We start from the raw sequence: 22,066 nt of genomic DNA on the forward strand, positions 1-22,066 counted from the left end.
CCTTCTCTGGTCTGCTATGTTACTTACCCACATCTATTTGCTTTCCAGCTCCCAAAACTTTGTTGACATCTCTCCTGTTGTATTTTCCTCTTTATTTTTCTTGTCTTTGAGTGTTTATGCCTTCCCCATCCCTACCCCTTACTATCATTTCAGTAGGATTTTGGAAGTGAATGAAGATAAAAACATGTGTTCAATTCTCCATTCTTTATTGGCCTATGTGGTATTTCTAAAGGGTGTTTTATGAATATTTCGATAAATGGCTATGTCGTTAAATTGAACATCTAGTCCCACCTGGTGACAACTCTGAAGATCAATATTCATTTGGTATTATTATTTCACATACACACCTATGGTTTGTGGATTCCTTTTTGTCTTCTGAAGCAACACTGAATTAGATTACTTGTAAAATTAATTTTTTCTGGTCACTTCTCCAACTCAGTGTCCAGTTTGTGAAGGCTACACTGAGTTTCCTTGAAGGTCAGAGATTCATAGGGTGCTGCTTTGCCTCCCTCTAATCTCTCTCTTCCCCACTGCCTACTCTTCCTTCTAGCCTGATATTGCTTCACTGTCAAAAGTACCTTGGGTACTTTTGTTCATCTCTTAATTCCCAAGTGATCCTGAAATATCATCCTTAGTATGTTAGAGAGACAGTGTCCAGTTGGTGTCCAGTTGGATTTGGCTTCTTTGAAAGCTTTCCCAAGAATTGGGACTATGATCCATCTCATGAAGGAGTTAACTTTTCTATGAGTCATCAAGTAAAAAGGGAAGAAAGATATATGTATACTGTTTTAAAGAGTAAAATAATGTATTAACAAGAAAGTAATTGCCAAGGGCAAATCTGGAGAGGACTTATAGTAACACTGTCAACATCTGGGGAGTAAGTCCTTCATCCTGAGGGGCAATTGACCAACATAGCACAGCGTTTACTAGGTTTCTGGTGTGCACTGCTTAGATCCTTATCTTCCCATATGTTTTGGGTGTAGCTCCTCCAGGATTCTGGTGGCCTCTTTTCCGAAGGAAAATTTATAAGAAGATCTTTAGTGGAGTATGTTACAGCCTCTGCACTGCAGCTGGTCTCCTGGCCACAACCGATATTCATCCTCGTTCCTCTAGAACCTTTCCAGATTACCTTCATATTTGGCTAGCACCTGGTTTGGGTGACTTACCTGATTGTGTGACCCATACTCTCATCTCTAAGGAGTATGAGCCCCTGACCATGCTGTCCATGGCTGCTGCACATTTCTGTTTACTGTCACTAGTGGGCAAGTGTATACCAAATGACTACCAAGTGTCACCTGGGTGCCAGGCCAGCTTGTTATCACTATCTCCAGTAGGCAGCTTTTGGATGCTGCAGTATATGTTAGGACCAGTGAGCACTGCTACACTTCTTTTGCTATAAAGTAAGTCCCTTGGTCTGTTAAGATTTTTTGTGGGATCCTATGTCAGTGGACTAAATACTTTGTAAGCCCTCAGATAAGTGGTGCTGGCTGAGGCTCTGTTCTCAGGAAACCCATATCTGGGTTGTATGTTGATTCCTGTCAATATGAATGGCTGCTCCTTCCAGGATAGAATGGGTCCATTTGGAGTCATCTTGCTACCAAATAGTTATATGGTCTCTTGACGGGTGGTGCTGTATCAGGAGCTCTGCATTGGTTCTGTTACTGTTGTAGTGAGCATTCAGCAATGGTAGTAGGTAGATCAGCCTTGTTTAGTGGGAATCCAGTCTTCTGTTATTTTCATTTTTCTCCTTATGAGTGAGGTTGAGCATCTTTTCATATACCATATTTTGCCGTGTGTAATGCGCACCTTTTTGCCCAAATTTTTGAGGGAAAAATAAGGATGCGCATTATCATGGGTATAATAACAGGGTATAATAATCCCATTTATAATGCACACAAAAACGTGGCTGCACATTATACACGGCAAAATTCAGTACATAGTTAAGACCTATTTACATTTCTATCATTGTATTCATCAATTCATTTTCATTCATTCTTTCATCAATTCATTTTTCTGTAGGGTTCTTGGTTGTTTTCTTAGAAGTTCTTTTTATATTGGAGATTAACTCTTAGTAATATAAATTACAAATATTTTTTCCCAATATTTATTTATTTTTGCTCATGTAGTTTATTTCCATGTAAAGTTTTATCAAAAATATAACTAGATTCATCACTCTTTTTTATTGCTTCTGGATTTTGTGTTATAGGAAAGTTTTCCCTACTCCCAGGTTATGGAGGAATTTACAAATATTTTCCTTCTAGTTCTTATATGGTCTTATTCTTTCCATTTAAATTTCTGATTTATTGGGAAGTTAATGGTGCATGGTATGAGGATAGAATCTAATTTTTCAATTTGTCCAATTATATCAGTCCAACTTGTAAAAGAGTCCATTTTCCCCCAACTGACATAGCTTTTATTTCCATATATAATTGGTTTATTTCTAGACTTTCCATTCCATTCCATTGGTTGGTCTGTGTGTTCATGTCCTAGTATTAATCTTAGTTTTAGAAAGTTTTTGTAGGTTCTAATAACTGATGGAGCTATCTTCTTCTTTTTAAAAAGGTTTTTCCATTTATTCTTGTTTGTTCTTTCCATTGAACTTTTTAATCAGTTTTACTAGCTCTAGAAAGTAACTTGAGGCATTTTACTACCATTATTTTACATTTTTAAATTTATAAAGGGAAAACTAGTATCTTTATGATTTGAGTTTTACTATCCAAGAACAAGGTATATATTTCTGTCCATGTATATATATTTTTTTATCTTTTAGTTAAAACACTCATAGTTTCAGACATTTCTATCACTTGATATAAGTTTAACATAATATTGTGGATTTTTTTAGGTTTTATACTCTTTTTTCAGTCTTAAGCCTAACCCTTCTTAGGATAAAATTTCCCATTTATACTTTCTATCACAATTTCTGTAATAGGGAAAACCTCTTCCAAGGCACACTTCAGAGGTTCTCAAGATCTGGCTTGTACTACCTGGAAAAGGACCTTAATTTTGTTGGGTTATAGTCATTCTAGAGGAGATAATTAGAAACCTATTTAAGTATGAGTATCTGTCCCCTGATTGCTTGGGGACGGTTGTCATTGAGTTAGCAGCCTGACAATATCACTTGAATTTCTGCTGTCTCTCTTGAATATCGTTATTGCCAGACATAGATTGTCCTTAAACAGTCAGCATGTTTCTAATACCATGGGAAAGACATGAGAAAAGTTTGTAACTCTGGGATATCTGCTCTTGATATTCAGGATGCTGTGGGAGGAAATGCATGGAACAATGGTACTTCCACCAGAGAGGACATATAACAGAGAAGTGACCTCTATCAGAATTCCAAAAAGATAAAGCCATTAAAAAAAAATTCAGCCAGATTTTAAACCCGTAGTCTGAGAGAGGCCCTGTGATTTTTTTTTTTTTGTATAGTATATACAAAAAATACACCTTTTTCCTCTATACTTTGTGAGTGAGTGACACACACACATACCCCTGACAGTTCCCCGAGACTTGGTATTTGGTAAAATGATGGTAAAGCTTAGTACATATTGAACTTTCCTGTGTGTTCTGCCTTTTGCTTCGTACCTGACACAGAAACTGTTGAGATGATTCGAAGTGTTTAGAAGGTCTCATTTTTGTATGTATTTAAGATGACTTCTGACTATAAAGCTGATATTCTACATTAGTACCAATTCCTTTCTTTAACAATTTTACATCTTGTCTATCCTGTTTTCTTATCCATCCCTCTTTACCCCATCCCTCATGAATAGTTACTTTATAGGGAGGAAGGGCAATATAAAATAAATTAAGGTTGGAGAATGAGTTGTGCAAAATCTGAAGAAGAAAATACAAGGGTTACCATTTCTTCTTGGAGCTGATTCCTTATATGTGGCCATCTTGTATAGATGGAGTTGTTTATGCCTGGGGCCACAATGGATATAGCCAGCTTGGGAATGGGACAACCAACCAAGGCATTGCTCCCATCCAAGTCTGTACCAATCTCTTGATCAAGCAAGTGGTTGAAGTAGCTTGTGGCTCACATCATTCAGTGGCTCTGGCAGCTGATGGAGAGGTAAGTGCCTTGCTTTTATTCTTTATTTTTAAACTGTGGTAAAATACACATAATATAAAATTTACCATCTTAACCATTTTAAGTGTACAGTTCAGTGCCGTTGATTACTTTCACATTGTTGTGTAACCATCACTACCATTCATCCGCAGAACTCTTTTCATCTTGCCAAATGAAGTTTTGTGCCCATTAAACATTAACTCTCCACTTCCTCTTCCCAGGGCCCCTGGCAATCACTTTCTATATCTGTGAGTTGAATGATACAGTATTTGTCCTTTTGTGACTGCTTTATTTCACTTAGCATAATGTTTTCAAGGTTTATCTATGGGGTAGCATGTGTCAGAATTTCCTTCCTTTTTAAAGGCTAAAAAATATTCCCTTGTATGTATATGTCACATTTTATTTATCTGTTGATAGATATGTGGGTTGTTTCTACCTTTAAACTATTGTGAAAGTGCTTTGCTTTAAAAAAAATAATGACCGTATTGTATTTGGTATAGGGTGAACATAGTAGCCCTGTGTGCATAGCTAAAAACATTGTAGGAACACATTCTTTTCCTAACACATCCTGTATTATGTGATCAGGACTACTCTTTTGATGACAGTAGACTTAGTCTTAAGGCAGCTGAGTCTTGTGCTGTTTGCTTAGACTACAAATTAGAGTGTTTGGCAGTGTTTTGTCCTTTCTTAAAAAAAATGGCCCCATCCCTTAAGGTGTATTTTGCTTTTCAGTAAATGTAATGATGTCATAGAAAATAACTTTATCAACATTCCAATAGGAACTGTACCACTTGTTCACCACACAAGTTTCATGCTTATCTTAAAGGTTACTCATCCTATTGATTCTACTTTCTAATCTCATATCATTTTGTTCCTCTCCATCTCCATAACCTTAGGTCAGGCCTTGTCGTCTGCCTGGACTACTGCTGTGATCTCTGTTATTCCATAGCTTTTTAATTGGTCTACCTGTCCAGTATTACTTCTCCATCTTCTGTGATTTCTAAAACACAAATCAGACTATATTCTTCCCTGTTTAAAATCCTTCAGTTGTCTTACAGTCATGTTTATGAAATAGTATGAGTTATGCATGAAGAAACCAAAACAGCTTAGGGAGATTGAGGTTTCTTTGCTGGGATGTGCTGGGGCTAGGCTAGCATATAAGCCTTATGACCCAGAACCCACTGCCTCCTAGTCTGTTTCCTGATTAGTACAATTACAGTCCCCATTTTAAAAATAAAAGACAGCTGCCTTATAAGGGAACTGGGGATGTTTGAGAAGTGCCAGAAAAATGATTGTTGAAATTAGAACTTGATAATTTGTACAGTCTAGTTTCCTGGTAATATTCACCTTAAACATATGTTACTTTGGGTAATTGTGCTAAATATTTGTATTATTATACTAGATATTCTGTGAATCCACTTTCAGTAATTGTTCTCCTAGTCTAGAAGTTATCTCCTCTGCTGCCAACATTCCCTTTCTGATTCTTTTCTCTGATCACACTCCTGTTTGATAGAACAGAAAGTTGGCTTTTTGGGTTACTTTTCATCTTCCTTACTAGATTTTAACTAGCTTAGAGATCTATTTGTCTCTCTCTCCCCCTTAGAAATATGATTTTTAGATTATGGCAGGTCATAGTCCAAAAGTAATAAGCAGGATGCAGTTGAGGAGGGGAGCTGCTTGGAGCTAAGAGACAGCAAATGAGAAAATATTACCAAGAATAGACTGACAGCGTGATGTCGTTTCTGTAGGGACAAAATGTCTCCTTAGTACTTGTGAGCATTACTGTGTTATCATGTGGAATTATGATTGATAATTATAATCCTGATGGTCCTGTAACATCAGAAAAGGTTATGAATGTCCAGTATTGGTGATTAGTGAGACAGGGAAAAAGCATAGTATGGTTTCAAAAGGTTCCATTAAAAAAAAAAAAAAAGAATATGGCCAAAGAGTTAAGGAGAATTTTTCATGTCACTTTACTTACATAGTATATACTTCATTTCTTATCAATGCCAGATTAAAAAACATATATAGCTGCAATTATTATAGAGACAATACAGCATAGTGGTTAAAAGCACAGCTAAACTTTGTTAGGTTCAAATTCTACTTCTACTACTTACTAACTGTGGAACCTCAAGCAAGTCACGTAACCTGTGTTTCCATTTCCATATATAAAATGGGGTTGATAATAGTGTCTATCCCAGGGTCACCCTACATGATTGCTATAAGGATTAAATAGGTTAGTGCAATAAAGCATGTAGAACCCTTTAGCACATTATAAATAATCTTTTAAGTGGGTTTATTTTCACCCTTACCATTCCTTCCTTTTTCTCCCCCATCTCTTATGTAGGTATTTGCTTGGGGCTATAACAACTGTGGCCAGGTGGGATCCGGATCCACAGCAAATCAACCAACTCCTCGAAAAGTTACAAACTGTTTACATATTAAGAGGGTAGTAGGCATTGCCTGTGGTCAGACCTCATCCATGGCTGTTCTGGACAATGGTGAGGTGAGCTATCTCTGCATTCCCCTTTCACCTCCCCATCTCCTCTTACAATGAAATGTCTTTTCTTTTTCCATGATGTGTATATTACTAATTAGATCATGGAAGGAAGAGCCCTTTGCTTGGATAGCCCCATGGAGAGTTAACTGTTTACTGACTGAGAAGTTACTGGGGAAGTTTTCTCCTCAGTGTGAATTTTAAAATTCCAACATTTGTTTGCAAGTAAAGATTCTAATTTCTCTAAGTTTTCTTTCTTTTTTTATTATTTTTCTCAAGGTCACTAATCATCAGAGAGATGTAATTTCTATATATTTTTTTATTTATTTGTTTAATTGTTGTTCAAGTATAGTTGTCTTCATTTTACCCCCACCACTCCCCGTCATGCCAGCCATCCCCACTCTCCACCCTTGATCCTACCCCTCTTTGGTTTGTCCATGTGTCCATTGTACATGTGCCCAATAACCCTTCATCCTTTTCCCCCCATTACCTCTTCACACCTCCCCTCTAGTTATTGTCTGTTCTTAATTTCAACGTCTCTGGTTGAAATATTTTGTTTGCTTATTTGTTTTGTTGGTTCCACTTATAGGTGAGATCATATGGTATTTGTCCCTCACTGCCTGGCTTATTTCACTTAGCATAATGCTTTCAGTTCCATCCATGCTGTCCCAAAGGGTAGGAGCTCTTTCTTTCTTTCTGCTATGTAGTATTCCATTGTGTAAATGTACCATAGTTTTCTCATCTGTTCATTTACTGATGGGTACTTAGGTTGTTTCCAGCACTTGGCTATTGTAAATTGTGCTGCTATGAATTTTGGGGTGCACAGGATCTTTTAATTGGAGTTTCAGGGTTCTTAGGGTATAATCCCAAATGTGGAATGGCTGGGTCAAAAGGCAGTTCCATTTTCAGTTTTCTGAGGAAATTCTGTACTGTTTTCCACAGTGTCTGCACCAGTCTGCATTCCCACCAACAGTGTACCAGGGCTCCCTTTTCTCCACATCTGCTCCAAAACTTGTTGTTTGTTGATTTATTTATAATAGACCTTCTGACTGGTGTGAATGGTATCTCATTGTGGTTTTATTTTTTGTAATTTTTTAAATTGTTTTAATATATTTTATTGAATATGCTATTACAGTTGTCCCATTTCCCCACTTCACTCCACTCCATCTTGTACACCCCCTCCCTCCCACATTCCACCCCATAGTTCATGTCCATGGGTCATACATATAAGTTCCTTAGCTTCTACATTTCCTATATTATTCTTACCCTTCCCCTGTCCATTTTCTACCTACCATTTATGCTACTTATTCTCTGAACCCTTCCCCCTCTCTCCCCCTCCCACTCCCCTGCTGTTAACCCTCCCATATGATCTCCATTTCTGTAGCTCTGTTCCTGTTCTAGTTGTTTCCTTACTTTGCTTTTGTTTTTGTGTTAGTTGTGGTTGTTAATAACTGTGAGTTTGCTGTCATTTTTACTGTTCATATTTTTGATCTTTTTCTTAGATAAATCCCTTTAACATTTCATATAATAAGGGCTTGGTGATGATGAACTCCTTTAACTTGACCTTATCTGAGAAGCACTTTATCTTCCCTTCCATTCTAAATGAAAGCTTTGCTGGATAGAGCAATCTTGGAAGTAGGTCCTTGCCTTTCATGACTTGTAATACTTGTTTCCAGCCCCTCCTGGCCTGTAAGGTCTCTTTAGAGAAATCAGCTGACAGTCTTATGGGAACTCCTCTGTAGGTAACCTTGTCCTTTTCTCTTGCTACTTCTAAGATTCTTTCCTTATCTTTAATCTTGGGTAATGTAATTATGATATGCCTTGGTGTGTGCTTCCTTGGTTCCCTCTTCTTTGGGACTCTCTGAGCTTCTTGGACTTCCTGGAAGTCTGTTTCCTTTGCCAGATTGGGGAAGTTCTCCTTCATTATTTTTTCGACTAAGTTTTCAATTTTTTGTTCTTCCTCTTCTCCTTCTAGCACCCCTATGATTCAGATGTTGGAACATTTCAAGATGTCCTGGAGGTTCCTAAGCCTCTCCTCATATTTTTGAATTCTTGTTTTTTCATTCTCTTCTGGTTGGTTGTTTCTTTCTTCCTTCTGTTCCACACTGTTGACTTGAGCTCCAGTTTCCTTCCCATCACTATTGGTTCCCTGTACCTTTTCCTTGTTTCTCTTAGCATAGCCTTCATCTTTGCATCTGATTTGTGACCAAATTTAACCAATTCTGTGAGCTTCCTGATTACCAGTGTTTTGAACTGTACATCTGATAGGTTGGCTATCTCTTTGTCACTTAGTTGTATTTTTTCTGGAGCTTTGATCTGTTCTTTCCTTTGGGCCATTTTTTTCGTCTTGGCACACCTGTTACATAAAGAGGCGGAGCCGTAGGTGTTCACCATGGTGGGGTAATGCTCGGGGCTGCACTGTGACACTGTATGTGAAGGAGGGGTTGGAGAGGGAGCAGTGGTTCTTGCTCCACTCTCTGCCAGTTTTCAGTCACTCCTTCCACTACACACAAGCAAATAGGGCCTTTCTGGTGCTGCTTCCCGAGTGGGTGGGTTTGGGTACCTTCTAGGCCCCTGTGGGTCTCTGCATGAACTCTCCTGTGAGACTGGGAGTTTCTCTTTCTGCCTCAACCCTGCCCCCCCTCCCCAACCATTTTCAATCAGTAGTTTGAGGCTTTATTTCCCCCCACTAGGACTCTGGGTTGTTGTGCAGTCTGTCACCTGGTCCACCAGCTGCTGCCTCACTAGCAAGCTGCAGCCTTGCCGGCCCTGCTCCACAATCCATCACTTTGCTGGATCAGCCAACCGCTGCTTGCCGCCAGTCCTCTCTGCTCAGCTCCCCGTCTCCGCCCCTCCTACCAGTATGGATGAATGTTTTCTCCTTTATCTCCTTGGTTGTTGGACTTCCATACAATTCAATTTTCTCTCAGTTCTGGTTGTTTTTTGTTTTTACATTGTTGTTGTCCTTCTTTTGGTTGTGCAAGGAGGTACAGTATATTGACCTACGCCTCCATCTTGGTTGGAAGTCTCATTGTGGTTTTAATTTGCATCTCTGATAGCTAGTGATGGTGCATCTTTTCATATGTCTCTGGCTCCTCTGTATGTCCCCCTTAGAGAAGTGTCTGTTCAAGTGCTTTGTTCATTTTTTAATTTGTTTTTTTGTCTTCCTAGAATGGAGTTGTGTGAGTTCTTTATATATTTTGGAGATCAAACCCTTGTGCGAGGTATCATGGCAAATATGTTTTCTCATACAGTTGGTTCTCTTTTCATTTTAATGCCATTTTCTTTATCCATGCAGAATCTTTTTATTTTGATGAGATCCCATTTGTTTATTCTTTCCTTTATGTCCCTTGCTGTACGTGACATATTGGTGAAAATATTGCTGCATGGAGTATCTGAGATTTTCCTGCCTATGTTCTCCTATAGGACTTTTATGTTGTCACGGCTTATATTTAAATTAAGTCTTTTATCCACCTTGAATTATTTTTGTGTATGGTATAAGTTGGTGATTGAATTTCATTTTTTTGCATGTAGCTGTCAAGGTCTCCCAACACCATTTATTGAAGAGGCTATGTTTACTCCATTTTATGCTGCTGCCCCCTTTGTCAAATATTAATTGACCATAGAGACTTGGGTTTATTTCTGGGCTCTCTATTCTGTTGCATTGATCTATGTATCTGTTCTTATTCCAGTACCAGACTGTTTGATTATAGTGGCCTTGCAGTATAGTTTGATATCAGGTATTGTGATCCCTCCTACTTTGTCCTTCTTTCTCAAAATTGTTGCAGCTCTTCGGGGTCGTTTATGGTTCCGTATAAATTTTTGGAAGTTTTTGTTCTATATCTGTGAAATATGTCATGGGTACTTTAATAGGGATTGCATTGAATCTAAAAATTGCTTTGGGTAGTATGGCCATTTTGATGATGTTAATTCTTCCAATCCATGAGCATGGTACATGCTTCCATTTGATTGTGTCTTCCTTAATTTCTTTCTTCAGTGTTATGTAGTTTTCTGAGTACAGGTCTTTTACCTCATGGTTAGGTTTATTCCTAGGTACCTTATTTTTCTTGTTGCTATATCAGATGGGATTTTTTCCTGATTTTTGTTTCTGCTGTTTCATTGTTGGTGTACATTAATGCCGTTGATTTCTGAGTATTGACTTTGTATCCAGCTGTTTTGCCAAATTCATTTATTAGATTGAGCAGTTTTTTCATGGAGTCTATAGGATTTTCTATGTACACTATGATGTCATCTGCAAACAATGACAGTTTTGTTTCCTCCTTTCCAATTTGGATGCCTTTTGTTTCTTTTTCTTGTCTGATTCCTGTGGCTTGGACTTCCAGTACTATGTTGAATAGAAGTGGTGAAAGCGGACATCCTTGAATTCTTCCTGATCTTACTGGGAAAGCTTATAGTTTTTACCCATTGAGTATGATATTGGCTGTAGGTCTCTCGTATATGGCCTTTATTAGGTTGAGGAATGCTCTCTGTACTCCCACCTTGCTGATTGTTTCAATCATAAGTGGGCACTGTACCTTGTCAAAAGTTTTTTCCTCTCTATTGGTATGATCATGTGATTTTTGTCTTTCCTTTTGTTTATGTGATGTTTTACATTTATTATTTGTGAATACGGTACCATCCTTGCATCCCTGGGATGAATCCCACCTGGTCATGGTGTATGATGTTTTTGACATATTGCTGGATGCCATTTGCCAATATTTTGTTGAGGATTTTAGTGTCTATATTTATCAGTGATATTGGCCTGAAGTTTTCTTTCTTTGTTGTGTCTTTATGTGGTTTTGGGATTAGGATCTTAGAATTGTTCTTTTAGTTTCTGTGTCATTTACTCGTGCTCTGATCTTGGTTATTTTCTTCCTTCTACTTGTTCTGGGTTATCTTTGTTGTTGTTCCTCCAGTTCTTGTAGATCTAGGCATAGGTTGTTATTTGAATTTTTTGTATCTTTTTTAGGTAGGCCTCTATTGCTATGAACTTCCCTCTCTGGACTATGTTTGCTGTGTCCCATAAGTTTTGGACTGTTGTGAGTTCATTGTCATTGCTTCGAGAAACTTTTTGATTCAATCTTCATAAATTTGACTGTTTTTGAGTTTTTTCCTTGAGGTTGGTTTCTAGTTCCAATCCCTTGTGGTCAGGGAAAAATGCTTGATATGATTTCAATTTTCTTGAATTTTTTGAGGCTTGTTTTGTGTCCTATCACATGGTCTGTTTTTGAAAATGTTCCATATGTATTTGAAAAGAATGTGTGTTTTGCTTCTTTGGGATGAAAGGTTCTATATATATCAGTTACGTCCTTTTGATCTAGGACATTGTTCAATGCCACATTATCTTTGTTAATATTTTGTTTGGAAGAGCTATCCAGTTTTGACAATGGGGTGTTAGAGTCCGCTACTTTAATAGTGTTGCTGTCAATATCTTTCTTGAAGTCCTCCAAGATTTTCCTTACATATTTGGGTGCTCCGTGTTGGGTACACACATGTTTGTAATGTTTATGTTGTCTTGATGGATTCTTCCCGTGAGTATTATGAAGTGTCCTTCTGGGTCTATCTTTATGGCTCTTTTTTTGAAGTCTATTTTTCTGATGTGAGTATTGCTACCCCGGCTTTTTTTTCCTTTCCATTTTTCTGGAATATTTTTTTCCAACCCATCACATTCAGTCTGTGTGTGCCTTTTGTTCTGAGGTGGGTCTCTTGTAGGCAGCATTTGTGTGGGTCATGTTTTCGTATCCATTCATTTACTCTTTGGTCTTTTGATTGGAGCATTTAATCCATTAACATTTAAGGTGATTATTGATACATATTTATTCATTTTTCCCCCTTTATACCTGTGTTCCTCTGTGTCTCACTCTTTTACTTTCTCTTCTTATAGTAGTCTATTTAGTATATCTTGTAGTGTTGGTTTGGTGGGGGTGTATTATTTCAGCCTTCTTTTTTCTGGGAAACTCCTTATTTTGCGTTCCATTTTAATTGAGAGCATCACTGGGTGCAGTAATATTGGTTGCAGGCCTTTCTTTTTCATTACTTCAAATATCTCTTGTCATTCTCTCCTGGATTAGAGTGTTTCTTTTTAGAATTCAGCTGTTAGCCTTATTGGAGCCCCTTTGTATGTTACTTCTTGGTTCTCCCTTGCTGCTGTTAAGATTCTCTCTTTGTCTTTAAAATTTGGTAATTTAATTGTATGTCTTTTAGTAGGCCTCTTTGGGTTCATCTTGATTAGGACTCTCTGTGCAAGTTCTCTGAATTTGCATGTTTTTTTTCCTCTCCAGGTTCAGAAAGTTTTCATTATTTTTTCAAACAGGGCTTCTATCCCTTGTTCCTTTTCTTCTCCTTCTGGTATTCCTATGATTCGAATGTTGTTGTGTTTCATGTTATCTTGGGAGTTACCTTAAGCTATCTTCACAATTTTTGAGGCTTTTTTCATGCAGGTGCTCTACCTCGGTGTTTCTTTCTACCTTCTCTTCCAGCTCAGTAATATGGTCCTCTGCTTCATCCAGCCATCTTGTAATTCCTTCTAGTGTGTTTTGTATTTCTGAAATTTTACTGTTCATTTCTTCCTGGTTTTTGTTTATAGTTTCTATTCCCTTTTCCATACTGTTGTAGTTCTCACTCAGTTCCTTGTAGTTGTTTGTGAGTTCTTTGACCATCCTTATAACCATTATTTTGAATTCTGTATCTGATTGCTTGCCTCCATTTCATTTAGCTCTTTTAGTGGGGAGTCTTCCATTCCTTTTGATTGTAGATTCTTTTTTATCTCCCCATTTTAGGTGACTCTTTGTGTGTGTTTCTACACTTCCTGATATTCCTCTTTGCTAGCTGTCTTTGGTAGGAATTCTGTGGGATTTTGTGGAGTGGTCTCTGATCTTTTTTGGATAGTAGCTTTGCCGTTACTTATGTTTGTGTGGGCTCTCTTGTTGTACTTGGGTTTTTAACTGTTGGTGGTTCCTTTGTTGGTGGATTCTCTCATCCAGTGGGTAGGTGTACTGATGTTCACAGTTCCCACCTAATGTTATATGTGATCAGTGGCAAGGGCAAGGCAAAATGGATTAGGACAGCAGGATAGTATTCTATGGGAATTAAAGTACCAACAAGTAGAGAACAGATAGATTCTTTGGGTAAGTATAGCGTTAACCATGATATTTCATCTAGCTAGCCATTTTTATAAAAGTTGAAAGAGAGATAAGACTCTTGTTAGAAGGGAGAGGAATTGTGAGCTGTATTCAGAAAAGAGAATGCTTGTGCAAGGTTGGATGATATATATATAGTGAGACTAAAGAATAGAAAGTAGGCGTAATGTGTGAGAGAATAGAATAGAGAGAGTAGAGAGTAGTTAACTACAACTCTAATAAAGCTCAGGGTGATAGTGAAATGGGCTAAGATCAAGGAGGGTTGCTGTGTAGTATTCACAATCACATGGAACAACAATTATTTACAGTAGTACTGGGACAACAATAATATGACAAAAAATACATGATTTGAATAACCAGAATAGAAAGTACATGATCGAGAGTAGTGTGTTATTGGAACATGAGTGAAGTGAAAGAAGGAAAATTAAGATACAATATGAAAGAGAGAATAAGGAAAACCAGTCAAAAAATGCAATTAAACAAAGATAGAAAATGAAGAAAACTAAACAGAAAGAATAGAAATAAGAAACACTAATAAAATAAAATAAATGAAAAAGTAATACTAATACAAATCAACAGTAAAATGCAAGTTGAATTGGATAGCAAAGTGAAATTTGTCTCAGTTTCTCAGTTGTTGGGGATAGCCTTGTGATCCCTCTTTTGATCTGTCTCTGGACCTTCCACAGCTCCAGGTGTTATTGTCTCACTTGGGGGAAGAAAAAAGAAGAGAGGGGGGGAAAAAGCCTCCTGCTGACTTAAACTCTCGGAGCAAGTTCTGCTGGTCTTCCTGGGTGTCCCAGGCAGAAGGGAGTTGGATTTTGCTTTTCTCCTTTCCTAGTTTTGCAAGGATGGAGGCCAGGTTTAGGCCACAATATTCACAGTTGCCCAGCCTGCAGCCCAGGTCCTCTGTGACCTGCTGGGCCCCCACTGTCCATCTGAGCCAGGCCAGCACCTTAACTCCACCAGTTGTGCTGCAGTCTGTGTGGTGTGCCTCCTCCTTGCTCTTTGTGAGCCCATTGCTACCGGAGCCTGCCACTGGATAAGTGGCGTGAATCAGCTGTGAGGTGAAGGGTGCCAGCAGCCTCTGGCTGAGGTGCGTGAGATTTCCTTAAACAGCAGCTGAGAGCCTTTTTTTTTTTTTTTTTTTTTTTTTTTAGTAAAATCCTATAATTTAAGCCCACCATTCTTAACAAGTGCCCAGCTTTTTACACAGCCCAACTTCCTGACCAGACTAGAGACTATCCAGGTCAGGGTCCGACATGTTCCAACTCTTCTCCCTTCTCCAGGTGTCCCCTGGCTCCCCAGTTTCTCTAGTAATGACCTAGGCAGCATCCACAGTCCCAGCGGGTGAACAACACCTCTGTGTGTCTCCTACTTCATCTGTATTCCCCCCAGGGACCTCAAGCACCCAGGTCCCTCCTGGTGCCGTGCTGCCCTCCCTGCTTTGGTAGGGGAGGGAGCTGGTGATCTGACTCCTCCAAGGATCCTGAGGCAGGTGCCAGGCTGGAGGCATAGCAGCCTTGGTCCTCATGCAGATCCCAGCGACCTTACCGTCCCAATGCAATCTCCTTACCATCTGTTTTTCAATGTCATCCTTAATTTTTTGCCTCCAAACTTCATATAAGCTGGGATTCCGCTGGCTGTTCACTCTGTTCCTCAGAAGATCTGCTAGGTCTTCAAACTGGGTACAGGGAGAAATAGGCTCCGCTCCCACCTACCTTGCTGCCATCTTTCCCCCCAGTAAGTTTTATTTTCTTTTCAATATCCAAGTAGCTTAATACTTATAGGTATTTGTTTGCGATTTAATTTACCGATTAAAAATTTTGATATTCCTTATTCTTCCAATAAAAAAAAATCAATTGTGCACTCTTTGAAGTTAGTTGATGGTGTTTATAAGCAGTCGATGGCTCCAATGTGCATGATGTCGCTGTAGAACTACCTGCCTTTATCTGGAATGTTTGTTCACAGGAAGAAGCAACTTGCAAAAACAGAAATTCTTGTCCTGATTGTTATTAGCTACTTTTAAAAACCCACCTTTCAATGACCCTCTACCATGGTCATTTTGAATGAATGGTTTGTTTTTCTTTTTTAAATATTCTGGTTTTGCCCTGGCTGGTGTGACTGAATGGATTGAGCGCAAGCCTGTGAACCAGTGGGTCACCAGTTCTATTCCCAGTCAGGGCACATGCCAGAGGCCAGGTCCCCAGTTGGGGGTATGTGGGAGGCAGCCACGCATTGATTGATGTTTCTCTCCCGCTCTTTCTCCTTCCCTTTCCATAAAAATAAAAATATAAAATCTTTAAAAAATTTTTTTGGTTGTAACCTCTGCTTAAATGGACCTTTTATTACCTCTGCATGTCTTTGTACACAAAAATTATCCAAAGATACATCTTTGGACATATAGGCATGGTATCATGCCTTGGAATGCTAGAGTGCTTACCTATGTTAACTTATTTTTTGAATCAATCCTGATATCCTGGATAATGTTAGAATTCCTTGGGACAGTCATATGGCATCCTTCATTTCAGTATTCTTCACTTACCTTTTATTTTTAAAAAATAAATTTAATTTTAAAATTATTATTATGTGGTTATTTTAACAAAGGGAAAAAATGAAACACATAATATAAAAAGTAAGTTAATACATTTTTCTCCAATCTTGTTAATAGTTTGATGTATTAGGTCTGTCCAGAAGGTATCCGGTAATGTAATATAAAATAAAAGAGACATTTATTGAAGATACAAGCTACAAGAAAACATTGTACAAAGGGCAGTGATACCTCAGTCACCTTCAAAGTAGGCACCTTGGGACCTCACACAGTTTTCCCACTCACCATCAGCTGCCCCGTCTTATTTTTATGAATTTCATGAAAGATCTGAAATCTCTTCCTTTTGAAAGGTGATTTTATGCCCTGGCTGGTGCAGCTCAGTGGATTGAGCACGGGCTGCAAACCAAAGGGTTGCTGGTTTGATTCCCAATCAGGGCACATGCCTGGGTTGTGGACCAGGTCCCCAGTAGGGGGTGCATGAGAGGCAACCACACATTGATGTTTCTCTCCCTCTTTCTCCTTCCCTTCCTCTCTCTCTAAAAATAAATAAATAATAAAATCTGAAAGAAAGAAAGAGAAAGAAAAAAGGTGATTTTAGTTTGGGAAAAGCCAGAAGTTGTAGGATGCCAAATCTGGGCTGTAGCAGGGGTGAGTCACCTGGGTGATTTGATGTTTCACCAAAAAACTCTGCACGAGATATGATTCATGAGTGGGTGTGTTGTCTTGATGAAGCTGCCAATCACCAGTTACCCACAGCTGCAGCCTTCTAAAGTACGTGAATAATTTCTGTGGAGGAATGTTCAAGCATAAGGCAAAATTGGATGCATATTCATTGCTCTACTCAGTCATTTTGAAATGCAATGGCCACACGGTACACATGCTTAATCAACACTGTCTACAGCCCCCACTGACTAGTACAGTGAAAATTCCAGTACACATAGTATGCATGCACATTCCAGTCCACTCTCCTTGGCTGCCAGGTTACATCAATGTCATGCCAACCATTCCCATTATTATTAACAATGGCTGTATTTTTTCCTGACAGACCTTGCATGTCCTTTTGGACTTTTCTCTATAAACAGTTATATATGGGTGAATATAATACCTCTTTTGAAAAATGGGATTATTATACTTACTGCTTTTCCCTCCTGTTCTGTAACTTCCAAGCTTAATAACATGTTTTATCTGAGTCTATTCTCAGACCATTTGTAGCTGCTTTTTATATACTAATGGCTGCTTAGTTTTCCTCTTAATGGATGACCCACATCCAGATCTCTACTGATGGGCATTTCAATTGTTTGTAATATTTTGCTGTTTTAAACAATGTTGCACTGACTTTCTGTATTATTCTTTGTGTATGTGTATCTTTGTACACTTAGGCAAGGATTTATATAGTATAAGTTCTCAGAAATAGGATTTCTGGGTTAGGCAGTATGCCATTAAAATTTTTGATATTTATTGCCAAATTTCTTCCCAGAAATTTGCAACCTATTGTACTTCCAGTATCAAAAGTGCTTTTAACCAGTTGTTGCTAGTACCAGAAAGTCCATGTCCCCTTTTCCCCCTCTGTCACATTGTCTTAAAAAGCCACAACCAATTCCTATTTGCCCTGCATTGCCATGGGGCATGGTGCCACCACACATCCTGGGCTTCTAATTTGAGCTAGACCCTTTTTCTGTTCCTGTGTCCCACACTGGCTATTCTAAACTTTTAACACTTCTGTCAAACCTATGCCCAGCCCTGCTACATTCTCCCTCTCACTCCAGATATTTAAGAGATCACCACATTCTGTCACGTCTTCCGCTTTAACTTATTTTTTACCATTTCCTCTCTTGGTCCCATTGCCACTGACTTGGTGTGAACTCTCCTAAGAGCTCACCTATTTGCTGATGAGAGACGACTTTTATCTCCTGAATGGTCTTTTGTCTCGTACACACTCCAGTCACCTTTCATGTTGTAGCCAGTGTGATGTTTCCAAAATGAAAATTTAAGCATGTTAATTTCTGTTTTGAAATATTTCAGTAAAAGACCCATAGAAACATTCTACTTTCCCTGGTATGTGTTCTGGTACTGTCTCTATTTGACTCTTACCTTCTAGTCTTTCTCCTTCTACTATCCCATATGTGTCCAGCCAGGCTCACCCACTTGTCTTCTGAATATGCCTCCAGCACATTCTGTGCCCTGTCCCTGGAGTGTTTTTATCCTCAGCCATCATTCAGCTCAGCCCAAATCTCCACGTTCTGAAAAGTCTTTCCTTGACTTTCTTTCTATAACCAAATCCTGTCTCCTCTCTACTCCTACAGTGCCTTAATTATATCTATTACAGCAATTGCCACTTGGTTGCAGAAAGTTTGCATATGTTTATTGTCCCTGTTAAATGGTGATTAAAGACATATTCCTAATACCTTTCACAATGTCCTGACATATGGTAGGTGCTTAATAATTGTTAATGAGCCTCAGCTTCTTTATGTGTAAAACAAGAATTAGTGACTTGCCCAAAGCCATCCAACTAGTAAGTTATAGAGTAGGAACTGATGCCAAACTGTTCATTCCTTGCCTCTAAAACATCTTCTATTTGGAGATCAGTGTGGGATCACATAGAGTAGAATATGGGTGTTGGAAGTGAAAAAAAAAAGTGTGACTGATTTATCTATTCCGTCTCACTAGCACTTTTTAAAAATCCATTCTCTCCCTTTTTCTTTCTAAGGTATATGGCTGGGGTTACAATGGCAATGGTCAGCTTGGCTTGGGAAACAATGTCAATCAGCTGACCCCTGTGAGAGTAGCAGCTTTGCACAGCGTGTGTGTGAACCAGGTATGTTTAATGGACTCTTAGCTGCTGGTCCCCATCTATCATCCCTGCTCTGACTTGGAGGAATGTTGGAGATTTACTCTTTAATAAATCTTTTTGAACAATACCTGTGCCTTCATCTTCCACATTTAATATCATATCCTCCCTAAATTCTGACGATGAGCAGGAACACCATGGTGGTGGCATGTTAATCTTGACAAGTAAAAAAAGTGATTGAAAAAACTCGGTGGTCTCAGGTTTAGGCTTTTCTAATGCTTTTTTAATGTTTCAGAGAACGTTATCCCACACCTGATGATGAATTGGTGTTCTGTAGAAGCTGGTTGTGATCTTTAGATGTTTTTCCCTGTCTTTTCCTGTTTTCCTGTTTATGGTAACCATTTAAATTTACTTGCAGATTGTCTGCGGCTATGCACACACTCTAGCACTAACAGATGAGGGCTTGCTCTATGCCTGGGGAGCTAATACATATGGGCAGCTGGGAACTGGGAATAAAAATAACCTGCTAAGCCCAGCACACATCATGGTGGAGAAAGAAAGGTAACTTGGCTGTACCCTGTCTTGGGATCATGTGTGCAGTGTGGACTTGGGACTGTGTATGCAGGAACTGTGGTGTTTGGCTTTGTAACTCTTTTGTTTATTAACATTCTTATTTTGAACAAAGAGTTTGAATACCAGCTAGAGTGAACATGAAGTTGATACAATTCTTATGCAGCTTTCTAAAATGACCTCTTGATTGATATGCAGTAATGCATCTTGGTAAAATCCTACAAACTTCTTGTTGCCCATTTAGTAGGGAAGTAAAATAGGGTCTACCACCATGTTGAAGTATAAAATTTTCCTTTGAGCCAACTAAAACAACTTTTACATAAATAAAATTTGCCCTTGAAAGGATATTATCTGTTTAAATATTGATTTGATGTAATGTGTGTTACTGGAATAGATGCTTAATGTTTGTTCAGCCAAATCTTAGTAGGTAACACCTACTAAGTTTTAGAATGTTGACTTTTGATTCTGGGACCCTGCCTAAGAAACAGACTGAGAAATGTAGTAACTTTTAGCTTGATGCCCATTTGGCTTGGAGTGTTCAGAGTTCATGACCCCTAGACCAGTGTTTGTCATCCTGATGAGTGTTCTGAGCTCTGGTAGAGGGTGAGAGAAAAAGTTGTATTTATAAAGAAATGGTATATTGAAGATAGTTTTGTTTTGCTATGGTCTAAGCCCCCAGAACTGTCAGAACATTTTGTCAGAGTCCACTTTCCTCATTTACTTTGGTTTCTAGTCCCTTTTTCCAAGTTTTCCTCAACAGTTATGTATTATTTACCTTAACTCAGAAAGAAGTTGAAAAGTAGGGCAACAAGAAAGTACTCTTGCTCTATCGTTTGGTTTTGTCTGTAGGACATGATAACTAATGTCCCTTGATCTTGAGCTGTTTTTGAGGTGTTTCAAGCATGAACATTTTATTTGCCTTGTATAATATGTTGTAGGCTTTTGTAATACAGAAATGACACATCCATTTTTCTTAAAATATTTCAGGGTAGTAGAAATTGCAGCCTGCCACTCTGCCCACACATCTGCTGCCAAGACCCAGGGTGGTCATGTGTACATGTGGGGCCAGTGCCGGGGCCAGTCAGTGATCCTGCCTCATCTCACCCACCTCTCCTGCACGGATGATGTGTTTGCCTGCTTTGCCACTCCTGCTGTCTCCTGGCGCCTCCTGTCTGTTGGTAAGAAAGCTCAGGGCTACTTCTACCCAGGAAGAATCATGCTGTCAGCTGACCAGTTTTCCTGCATATTTGCTGGTTATTTGCCCATTTAGGTTCTAGAATGTTTTACTCCCCATTAAATTTAATCTTTCCCCAAATTATGTTTGCTTAATGAAATATATTGATGTGTTATAAAACATTATATGGATTATTTTCTCCCCTTAAGTGTTTTCATTTTAATTGAGGTGAAATTCATATATTACATAAAATTAACCATTTTAAAGTATACAATTCAGCAGCATTTAGTTATTCACAATGTTGTGCAACCTCCACTGATACCAAGTTCTAAAACAGTTTTATCACCCTAAAACAAAACCCTGTACCTATTAAGCAGACATTCTATGCCCCCTTTCCCTCAACCACTGGCCAGTTTACTTTTTATTCCTATGCATTTACCTCTTTCAAACATTTAATGTAAATTGGATAATACAATATGCAACATTTTATGTCCAGCTTCTTTTACTCAATGTTTTTGAGACCCATTCATATTGTAGTATGTATTAGTACTTCATTGCTTTTTATAGCTGAATAATATCCCATTGTATGTATATATCACATTTCATTTATCCATTTATCTGTTGAGGGATATTTGGATGCTTTCCAACGTTATACTCATAACATTATTGTGAATGATATTGTTATGAACATTCATGTACAGATATTTGTGTGAGTAACCTGTTCCTAGGTACTTTTATTGTTATAATAAATTTATTATGTAATTCAATATAATGTGAACCAAAAATGAATTTTAGAAAAAGTGAAGAACTTTTGGTTTTGAAGGTGATGTCTTAGCCTCACTTTTTCTCTCTTTTTCTTTCAGCCAATTTCAAATACATTTATTTTAGAGGGGCATCAAAACAGAGGTATTATAAAGGGTAGTAGAAGTCGGTGTTTTTTCTGAGTAGACATTAATAGAGATCTTAATTTCTTTTTATTTCTTGTTCATTTCTGCCTTTTTGCCAATGTATTTGTTCCTAGTTATTCTTCCGTTTATATGAAGAGTAAAGAAATAGGTTGTGATGCATCAAGTTTCAACATTAATGTAGCTCTAGATGACCAAGGGGTTTGGGTTGCTCAGCAATTGATATTGAAAGCTAGTCTTACTTGTAATACATGTCATGCTGAGTTGTGTCAGACAGGTGGAGCTGTCCCATCATCAGGTAACCACCAGTCTTTATGGTCTTGCAGGCAAGAGTATGTTTAAGCAGAGTGAAGCTGCTGTTCAACTTAAACATATTGAA

At 38.4% G+C, this 22,066-nt stretch overlaps 1 protein-coding gene across 15 annotated transcripts in view; it reads left to right on the forward strand.

Moving 5' to 3' along the window:
• The window catches only part of RCBTB1 (RCC1 and BTB domain containing protein 1), a 70,016-nt gene that overhangs the window by 22,114 nt on the left and 25,836 nt on the right, over positions 1-22,066 (forward strand). For 14 of the 15 annotated variants that reach the window (XM_045202701.3, XM_053916559.2, XM_053916564.2 and 11 more), the window contains 5 exons: positions 3,903-4,069; positions 6,414-6,572; positions 18,958-19,065; positions 19,457-19,599; positions 20,596-20,786. In XM_045202701.3, coding sequence (XP_045058636.1) covers positions 3,903-4,069; positions 6,414-6,572; positions 18,958-19,065; positions 19,457-19,599; positions 20,596-20,786 — 768 coding nt within the window. The remainder of the gene's footprint in view (positions 1-3,902; positions 4,070-6,413; positions 6,573-18,957; positions 19,066-19,456; positions 19,600-20,595; positions 20,787-22,066) is intronic. The other variant, XM_053916568.2, reaches the window with a different exon arrangement.

This window comes from Desmodus rotundus, chromosome 13 (genome assembly GCF_022682495.2).
Source record: "Desmodus rotundus isolate HL8 chromosome 13, HLdesRot8A.1, whole genome shotgun sequence".
Classification (NCBI taxonomy): domain Eukaryota; kingdom Metazoa; phylum Chordata; class Mammalia; order Chiroptera; family Phyllostomidae; genus Desmodus; species Desmodus rotundus.